This window comes from Poecilia reticulata, unplaced genomic scaffold (genome assembly GCF_000633615.1).
Source record: "Poecilia reticulata strain Guanapo unplaced genomic scaffold, Guppy_female_1.0+MT scaffold_196, whole genome shotgun sequence".
Taxonomy (NCBI): Eukaryota; Metazoa; Chordata; class Actinopteri; order Cyprinodontiformes; family Poeciliidae; genus Poecilia; species Poecilia reticulata.
In genome coordinates, this window is record NW_007615020.1 from 51320 (window position 1) to 62124 (window position 10805).

The 10805-nt window shown below is 37.7% G+C and overlaps 1 protein-coding gene across 2 annotated transcripts in view; it reads left to right on the plus strand.

Moving 5' to 3' along the window:
- The window catches only part of ube2l3b (ubiquitin-conjugating enzyme E2L 3b), a 45883-nt gene that overhangs the window by 18933 nt on the left and 16145 nt on the right, over positions 1 to 10805 (plus strand). The window contains exons 1-3 of one of the 2 annotated variants that reach the window (XM_017303186.1): positions 3755 to 3778; positions 7934 to 8029; positions 8113 to 8299. In XM_017303186.1, the coding sequence (XP_017158675.1) occupies positions 3773 to 3778; positions 7934 to 8029; positions 8113 to 8299 (289 nt within the window). In that variant the 5' untranslated portion in view covers positions 3755 to 3772. Of the gene's footprint in view, positions 1 to 3754; positions 3779 to 7933; positions 8030 to 8112; positions 8300 to 10805 lie in introns of those variants that run through there. The other variant, XM_008402238.1, reaches the window with a different exon arrangement.

Consider the following 10805-nt stretch of genomic DNA (forward strand, 5'->3'; position numbering starts at 1 on the left):
AAATTTTTACATTTAGGCACTCCTGCAATCGTCACACTTTTTCTGTTACAAACTGACTCCGGCCCCCACCAGGGAAGGGAAAAGTTACTTGGCCCTCAAAGGAAAAAGTTTGGGGACCCCTGGTTTAGAGGGACGGCCGGGTCTTGATAGATTTGCAGTGGTCTCCTCCCATCTCAATACGATCACTTGCTCAGTGCTCCTTGAGATGTTTAAAGCTTGGGAAATCTTTTTTTATCCAAATCTGGCTTTAAACTTCTCCACAACAGTATCTGAGACCTGGCTGGTGTGTTCCTTGGTCTTCATGATGCTCTCTGCACTTTAAATACAACCCTGAGACTATCATGGAGCAGTCTCAGGGTTGCATTTATACGGGGACTTGGATACACACAGGTAGATTCTATTTACATTCATTAGTCATTTAGGACAACGTTGGATCATTCAGAGATCCTCACTGAACTTCTTTCGTGAGTTTGCTGCACTGACAGTAAGGGGGCCGAATAATATTACACGCCCCGCTTTGCTGGTTTTTATTTGTTAAAAAAGTTTAAAATATCCAATAAATTTCGTTCCACCTCACGATTGTGTCCCACTTGTTGATTCTTCACAAAATGATAAGCATTTTAGATCTTTGTTTGAAGCCTGTGACAGACTGGCGACCTGTCCAGGGTGACCCCGCCTCTCGCCTGGAACGTTAGTTGGAGATAGGCACCAGCGCCTCTCCCGACCCCACTAAGGAACAAGGGTGTACAGAAAATGGATGGATAGATGGATGTTTGAAGCCTGAAAAGCAGCAATAGGTTGAAAAGTTCAAGGGGGCCAAATACTTTGACAAGGCACTGTAACGTTAAGGGTTTCAAAAGCTGTGCAGTTGTATACAGACTTTGGTCTCGGAAAGAAATCTAAATTCACTCAAAATAGTGTCCTTCATATTTAGATGCGTCTATTCTTGGGGTGCTGTGGTGGCACAGGGGTAGAGCACCACCCACGTGACGAGGCCTTAGTCCTCCACACGGCTGTCGCAGGTTCAAGTCCTGGCCTGGTGACCTGTGCCGCATGTCTTCCCCTCTCTCATTGCCCACCTTCTGTCTGACCACTTTCAAATAAAGGCCTAAAGATCTAAAATGTATATTTTAGATCTTTATGTTTGAGCCTGAAAAGCAGCAAAAGGTTGAAAAGTTCAAGGGGGCCGGATACTTTGACAAGGCACTGCATTTGAAATGGTCAGTGTGCCAAGCTAAGGGTTATCTGTTTATTTCCTGTTGTGAAGTATCAGTGTAAGACAGCAACTGAGTTCTGTTGGACTTCTGATGTTTCATGTCCACGTTGAATATTACTATGCAGTGGATTGACAAACAGTTTGGTTGTCATCAAGTACTGCTAACACTGTAAAAAAATGTTGGGATCTCACGCTGCTGCCAATTTACCATCAGAATTTAAGGTGATGTTGGATTGTTGTGAACTCTTGCATAATTGATATGAGTGTTGTTTTACGGGACAACGCTCATAATATGGCCCAAGTACTTTATGATACCAACTTGTAAAGTTTACCCTGCTTGGCACACACTGCAACTCTTAAACAAGGGACAACTAGAACAGCATTGCATTTATTCCGGCAACACGAAGGAGAATTTTCTGACATTTTAAGCATTCATTGCTTGCTTATTCCTCGGTTTACAACATACAAACATAGATACAGTTAGGTCAGCCCAGGAAGCGATTACAACAAGTCTTTTCAATGAGGTGGAACAGGATGGTCTACAGGCTGCAGTCTGTTGGAGCAGAGACATGATGTTGGCGTTTATGCCACCGAGCACGAGTTACCAGTCACACTGACTGGAACCAGTGTGACCAATGTGCGGAACATCCTTGCACCATTTGAAGAACTCACAAAGGAGATTATCTCAACAACTACAGCAGCAGAGGTCATCCTAAATGTCATTGTACTCGAGCAGCTTTTGCAGAGGCAAACAAGCACGATTGTACAGCCAAAGCTGCACTATTGGAGGCTGTTGTAAGAACATTCAACAACATTGAACATGAGCCCTTGAGCTTTTAAAGATTTTGTTTTTGGAGAACTAGTTGACTTTATTTAACAGTAATCTAATAGGAAGACGGCAGAGAGAGAAGGGTTGAAAGTCAAAAGAACCAAGCACATAAGTCAAACTCGGGATGGCCGGGTCTCTGTTTACGGGCCACTCGCTGTTACTACTGTGTCACGCGACGCCCTTGGCCACTATTCTTGATCCAAGGCAAGTAAGTACAAGTATTCTATTTTCTATCCATAGTTATTTCAACCTAGTGCTATATTTCAACAAACATTTAAATTAAATTAAAAATGAAAATTGCTTGATTGAAATGCATTCATTTACATGCAAAATTAAAATGCAAGTCATTCAAAGTCATAAAAATTAAAATGTATGGAATTTTTATGACTTGGATTCATTAAAATTCGTGCAACTCATAAAAACTAAAATTGACCCATCTTTCTTTGTTGATGCAAAACAAGGTACAAGAATCGCTACTTCTCAGAAGAGGTGAAAGATCAATTGAAACTGCTCCTTTTGGTCAAACGTGCAGAGGGGGAGACCAGATGCACACCTGTGGATGAGAAACTTGTTGCAGGAAAATTCTCTGTAGTGGGACCTCCTGACATACCTGAAGCCAAAATGTGTGGTCTACTGTTTGCAGTACTGAAATCTTGAAAAAGAATATTAATAAGGAGCAATAGCTGGCCGGCCTTTCAGCTATTCAGGTACAGAATTATCTGTCTGAGGTTCCTATTGAAAGGAGCCAGAACCCATTGGCCTTCTGGAGGCTCAATGGAAATTGTTTCCCTCATCTTGCTCTACTTGCCCGAGCTTGTCTGTCTGCCCCATTCACAAGTATTGAAAGCAAACGCTTGGCTGGACATGTAGTAGCTCAGAAAAGAAGTTGCATGTCTGGTGAAAATGCAGAAATGTTTTTGTTCATCAAGAAAAACCTGCCATAGTTACTGCAATGAATCTGTGAGAATAAACTAACCTGTGCCAATGTTTTTCTTATTGCTCATATGAAAGTACAAATTCTATACTTTTTTGTTGCATGTTTGTAATTTAGGAGCTTTGGTACTGTAAACTTTTTCATGCTATATTTTAGGTTGTTTTTATATGTAAAAACAATTGTTTTCACAAGGAAACCAAAAACTTAACTCGTGTTATTGGTTGTTTAAGTTGTGTTATGTCCTCAAAGTACCTCAGACCTTGTGATTTTTAACAAAAAGCAAAATAGTGTTGTGCAGTTTATTATGACAAGGCTTAAAACGGGTCTCTAGTCTAACCTGTGTTCAAAGTGTAAAAAGTGAAAGACAAGGAAATGATTTTGTTTTGCTTAGTTTTGTAGTTTGTATAACAATTAATTATACAAACTTAATTTATCTTTCAGAGCACTATCCTATGGGCAGTTAAAACAAGTTTGTATTGTTTCAAGGGTATATTTTTTAATAAAATAAGGTTGAAACATTCAAAGTGTATTGCGACCTTTTAACTGCTGATGGTATTGGTTAAATAAAAAAAGTGATAACAGCCAAATTACAATTGACAGGCTTTTTAATGATCAGTAAGAAAACTGCTATCAGCATTCCCCTACCAGACGCAGTTGCAAAGGATTCAGTTTGTCCACTAGCATAGAACATCACCCTTATGGAGCATGACTTGATGGTGAGATCCAGCAGCCTTTCATTTTTTTACTTCATTTTCACAGTAAACAACATGGACTACAACTGCCAAATGAATACATGCAGGTCCGTCTTCGTTTTTCAATATTAACAATTTGTTGTTTTCATGTCAATCTCAGTTCCTGCAGTTTTGTTATTGACCTTGACAATAACTTCAAGATGTTTTTTGTTGTGGGATCAATGGTAAATTTTAAGATCTTGGGCTGAAACGATTAATCGGATTAATTACATAATGAACCAGTTACAGAGAAAATTGACTAATTTACATAATTAATCATTAACTGGAGTATACAGATATTTAAAAAAGCAATTTGCTGAAATGACAGCACATTTGGAGCAGATGTTAAGCCCAAACTGTACAAAAATGTACACATTGTGTACTTTTGTCCATCAATTTGTTCTACTTAAAACAACATAAATAGAAATATTTCAACCAGTTCAAATTATTTAAAGAAATGTGGCAACATTTCTTGAAGGAATGCGCATAAGACTGACATGACACTGTCATGAACATGAAGAAGTCTTGACTATTTGTGACTGTCATTAAGTGTCATTCGGTAAACAATTACAGTTTTAATACAAAAATTACATTATTTAAAATGTCTTTGTGACAAATTGTCATTCACAAAAAATGGTTTTGTTTTGACAACTTGATATTAACTAAAAATCATCATCCATGTTATAACAGGCATTACTTATCAAACTTTAAAAAGTTATGTATCTTTGGGTATTACTACATTAACATGGCATTTGTTAGTTTTAACTGTGACAGTCACAAGACCATTAATAATTGTCATTAATATTTCCCTTCCCTTACATTGGAACACACAGCAATTATGTTGCTTTATTACATTACTCTGTCATATGTTAGTCTTAAGTTTCTTAATCTAATTGATCCCACAATATTCTAGCAAGATGTCTACAAAGCACTAATGAAACACATTAAACCTGTTTTAAGTAGATTTAAACCTGTTTTAAACCTGGTTTAAAACAGGTTTAAACCTGGTTTAAACCAGGTTTAAAACATTGGTGGAGATGCCTCTCATCTCCACCAATGAGAGGCAGAAGTGCACCAACATTGCAGGGTGGTAAAAATAATAAGAAACCATCATCTTGCGCGCCTAACGAACACAGATTAAAACACTCGGCCAAACCTCCAGTGTGCGAAGAAGTACGTCTAATAGATATATAAGGTATGTGTCTTATTAATTTTAGATTGTCTTTGAGAAGAAAACATTGACTTTCTTCTTGGTAAAGTTAGCTTTCAGTGATTCAAGCTAATGCAAGCTTCCTGTAACTTAACGTTAGCTAAAGTTATCAAACTCCATAACTGTAAGGTTAGCCCTTATTCATAAACGTTTTTGAAGGCAGGCAAATAAATTTTCCCTCCAATTTTAATTTGGCAAATAGTAAGCTACTACATTACTCAAAGTTACCCTTTGGGTGTTTTATTTAGCAGCTTGACGGATGCGACGTGGTGCTTGTGTTCTTTGCTTTGCCAACTTTAGCCACATACAGACTCGTTTTTGCCTAAGAACACATGGTAAGGGGACAAAAGACGCTACTGAAGACATGCTACAGGTGTGGAAGAGGCTTATGAGGACGAGCCATGGTACAGTTACTTCTGGTACAGAATGCAAAACATTAGTTAGTTTTGCATTAGGAATAACTGGTTGGAACTTCTGCCAAACAAATATTTGGTCAGAAAGTTTTGTTGAGCTCTAGTCATTATTTTACTTGTACTAAGAATAGTACATGTAATAATAATAGAATTTACAGAGTTTTCCCTAGTGTATTTTAAGCCTGGCTATGCTTTACATGGCCCCCTGTTAGGCTAAGCATTGTTTGTTTTTGTTTTTATAAAAAAGAAAAAAAATGTATATATATATATATTTTTTTTTTAGTAAGCCGGACTGCAAAGGCATCGCTTTTGCGGTGAGCATTTTACTGGCAGATCAGAATTATTCCTGAAAGAAAGATGGGTTTATAGTTTTTATAGTTGATCCATTGAACAGGGAGCGCCCACCAATCAGATCTCTGGCGCCTCAGCGGGCGGCTTGATCTCTGAAGTTTGTCTCGGCGCAAATCGCTGCTACTTGCTTCACTTTATTTTATGTAAGATTAATTATTAATGACTCTGTTATTAAATCATTTGACAGTGCAATAAAACTTAATGAAATCTTTTATTGGTCCTATTTGTTCCACTTTTTTTCAGGTAGGGGGAAATATTAATGACTGTTAGTACGTCTGTCACAATAAACAATAAAAGTAATTGCACAATAAATTACAAGAAACTCAATAATTTTCAATTTCTTCATTTAGCATTCTTCTCTTTTCTCTTTCTTTCTACCAAACTGGTCTTCAGGCTGGTGCTTTGATCTCAACTAACCCCTTTTTTGAAAGACAATTTTGTTTACAGAGACTTAAGAATAAATTTTTTTCATTGTTTCTGTTGGGATTTTTTTAAATTATTTTGGATATTACCGATGTCCCCCAGTTCCAGTGTTTAAATGTTTATAAGAATTTAAAGTTTATTGATCCTTGAAAATGTGTTATTGCATTTTTATTATGCCATTATTACTATCACATTACTTGAAATGGTCTCAAAACAATATTATGGTTTATCGCAATAAGTTCTGGGACATTTTAACGTCCAGCAAAATGTGTAATGGTGACGGGCCTAGTGGTTAAAGCTTTTGACAGTGTAGTAAGACATAACCTCATTATTACTGATCCTGCTTGTTCCACTTGTGTAAGGGGAAATATTGATGACTGTGTCGTTGAAGTTTTTTACAGTGTAGTAACACTTGATGATATCCGTAACTAGTTCAATGTGTTCCAGTGTGTAAGGGAAAATATTAATGACAAAACTATAATGGTCTCACGATTGTCACAATTAAGATTAACTAGAATTGACAGGATATTGTAATCCTGCAAAAACACACAACTTTTTAAAGTTTGGTAATACACCCCTGCTAGGATATATTTATGACAGATGATGATTCTTGATTAATGTCAAGTTGTCATAACAAGGATATTTTTTTTCCAGGATAATGACAAGACATTTTAAACAGTGTCAACTTTGTATTAAAAGTGTAATTATTTACCAAATGACACTTAATGACAGCAGTCATAAATATTCATGAAGACTCCTTCATGTTCATGACAGGGGTTATGCCTTGTTTAAGACAGTATTATGCACAGCCCTTCAAAATAAGTGTTACTAAAAGATTTCACTCAGTTCTGAAATGGTCAAAAGCTTAACACCACACTGTATTGAGAGAAGTGAAGCAAAAGGGGCCGAGCTTTTCACATTGCTAGAAGTGTTTTGTTTTTTGTTTTTAGCTGTAGACACTTCCTTTTTAACAAATAAACTAAAAGAATGCCATTGTATTGGATTTTGGCCAAGTTATATTACTTTAAAATAAATGTAATTATTTTTTGCGTCTATTATTGTCTTTCTGATATTGCATACTTAAAAAAGGCCTAAATGGTAAAATAAAAAATCTGAAATGTGCCAGTTTTTTTATCTGATTAGTCATCACAATACTTGATAACAAATATAATTGTTAGTTGAAGGGCTAGGAAGGTTCTTGTAGGCTTTACATCTACCTACTAAGAAAACACATGCAATCAGTGTTTTCTTAATTACAGATTAATGAAGCCATTACATCAGTAACAGATAATGTATCTATAATTTCAAGATGGTGCGTTTTTTTAAACTTGAATAATTCTTGTGAATTTTACAGGCACATTTCGCTATATCAGTGACCTTTGGTCTCACTCTCCAGAAGGGCCTCCGCTTAAACTGGGAGCGTGATACATTCAGGGCTGGGTTCTTTTTGTCTGAGAGGAACCTTTTCTGTTAATTTGTCCACCGCTTATGACCACCTCAGCTTTGTTCTACTTATGTGGACGATTCATCTCTGTTTAAGAAGAGTCTGATGTTGTCACCAATCGTCCTTGCTCTGCTTTTTTCACTGCTTCTTGTGGTTCTCTTGGATTCTTTGACGTGACTTGCAAGCAGCAATGATGATCTGTGGTATTCTGTTAGTTTTAATTTGTTCCTCAGACAGTCTGGTTTCCTTTTTCCACAGATTATTTTTTGTGTCYTCCTTAGATTGCCTCTTAGTTTGTGTGTATGTTTCTATCCGTCGATCGATCACAGCATTTGAAGTTGAGACTTTTAATGAATAATATGTGTCGTGTTTGGTTTATTAGGAACTTGAAGAGATTCGGAGATCTGGGATGAAGAACTTCAGAAACATTCAAGTTGAGGAATCAAACCTATTGTCATGGCAAGGGCTTATTGTTCCTGTAAGAAGTTGTCTCTTTTTGTTTTTCTAGGCTGATTTGCCTTAATTTGGATTTATAGTTTTAATCATTAACTTTTCTTCCAGGACAATCCACCGTATGACAAAGGTGCATTCAGGATTGAAATAATTTTTCCAACCGAGTACCCATTCAAGCCTCCCAAAATCACATTCAAGACAAAGATCTATCACCCCAACATCGATGAGAAAGGTCAGGTGTGCTTGCCTGTGATTAGTGCTGAGAACTGGAAACCCGCTACCAAAACTGACCAAGGTTAGTGGTACCACATGATAAAACTGCCTTTTTTTGTTATAACTTATCTGAGCTACCTGATAAAGCTAGCTGAGCTATTTTACCAATAAAATGGTTTTTTTTTGGTTTGTCAATTAACGCTATTTTATTATTGTTTCTTTGAAAACATGTTTAAAAGGCACTTAATGTCTCTCAACCTTTTTTGGGCCATCACCCCTCTGTCCAATATCCAGGTCACTGACTGCCCCCTTAAAAGAAGATGTAGGCTACTTTGCTCTGAATATTATTTTATTATTAATATAACTCTCATTATTGTTGCTGTTATGATTTTGATTATGTCTGTACAATCAAAATCATAACGGCAAAAAACACTTTTAAAAAGTTGTTTTTTAAGTGTTATGTTAAAAAAAATGTGTTTTTATATTTCTAAAATTACGGAGTCCTCTAGGACAGTGGTCCCCGAGCCCCGGTCCGGGGACCGGTACCGGTCCGTGGACCAATTGGTACCGGGCCGCGCAAGAAATAATTAAATATTTCCGTTTTATGTATTATTTGAGTCTGGAGGATCTTTTATTTTGAAAATCCTTTAACCGGATTCTTTCTGTTACTTGCGCGTCAACATTGAGCCCACAAGCAGCAAAATGAGTAAGAAAAAGTCAGAAAAAGATCAGATGCCTTTGGAAAGTTTCTTTGCAAAGGGGAAAAGGCCCAGAGAAGAGACAGGAGAATGGATTTATTCCGGACTGGTAGGTGAATCCCATGTTACAAGCAGCTCTGCGTAACATGCGGCGACCGGCTGCTAATGAGGCAATGAAGCTTCAAACTGCTTCGCCACGTAGAGACCAAGCAGGCTGTGGACATAAGCAACACTTCACTCCCAGATGGGACCGTCTCATTGCAGAGAGACAAGCTCAGGGCTCCCGTTAGTCATTATCGTGAGTGAAAATTTTCACGAAAGTAAAATGTTCGTTTTTGTGGTGCTTCTGTTATTTTGAAGGGATATGTAAACGTTACCATAGCGACTAGAGTCAGAGCGTTTGGGCAGTGGTTGAGAGGAGATGAGTAGAGCTTGTGAGTCTTAAGTCTGGTTTAGACGGAAAGATTTAAGAATTGTCGGCCGATTCTCCAAACCTCAGTGGCCACAGAGCTGATAAAATAACAACAGGTTGGATGGGTTCGTGTGTCCAGCCACACGGCAGGAACCGATTCCAGTCACGAACATCCCGATTCCAGAGGATAATCCAGTAAAACCCCCAACATAGCATACGGGAATTTAGAATAACCAAACACAGATGACGATGCAGAAACAATAGTGATAGTTTGTGGAGTCATTTGAATAAAAGACGTAACAAAAAGAAAAGGAGGTGGATAAAAGACGGCGGGAGCAGCCGCTCTATTTGCTGCACTGGAGATGACTATGTTTTTTCATAGTCAACATTTTTAACTGAATACACATAATAATGACCTTTACATATAATAATAAACATTTCCACGTATCATCTCTGTTGCTCATATGCTGTTTGGGATTCCCCTCTCTTCTTACGTCACCGCGCTTTCTGATTGGCTACCTGTCACATTCAACAGGTTGTATTGTAGTTTCCAGTCAGGGAAAACCCCACAGGCTGTGATAAAAGGGCCAAGACAACCCAAATCGGGCATATTCAGGCTTTAGCGAGAACACCACCAGCTTTGCGAGGTAACACAAAAGAAAGAAAGCCAATCAGAGTGGCACAAAACAAGTCAATTCAAACTTTATCAGCTTTCTCGTTCTGTGCCATATTCTGATGTTAGTTGCTAAATCTTGAAACTAACAAGATTTAGCAACTAACCTTTATCTGATCTGCCCAGATAAAAGGTGTAAAAGATACATTTTTTATCTGGCCAAAGTAACCAGATAAAAAAATGTACAACAATGCTAGTTTAAACTTTAAACCATTTACAAAAAACTGTGTTCTGCAACATTAAAGCATGGCTAGCGCTGCACATATATCAATCATAACTCATCTTCTCTTCAGTGTTTTTGACATTTTCTTGTGGTAAAACGGGATGTCAGAGTATCACCTATAAAATTTCACTCATGTGGCATTCACTGTGAAAACCAGTGCTTTAAGTGGAAAAACAAAAGTTCCTGATCCTTTTAATGCCATAAATATTGGACAGAAATTTGTATTATATCTTTACAAAGACCTGTCTATTGATTTATAGATCAGTAGTTTTACTGTACAGTAGAGGTGTGCCGATTGATCGGCCACCGATCATAATCGGCTGATTTCCGTGAAAAAGTGCATGATCGGCGATCATTGTCTCTTGTTGCCGATACCGATCACCTGCATCTCATTTCTCAGCCTTCCTGTGCAGCTGGTCTCCTCTTTCCTTCACTCTGCGCAAACGCGCAGCAACAAATTCTAAGCGATGTGGAACTATAACGCACTGAGTGAATGGGGAAGTTTGTGTGTTGCGGTGGAAAATTGAAGCAGGTCAAAATGCATCAACACAACGAAGCTAATACGACATAAAAACAATGCCA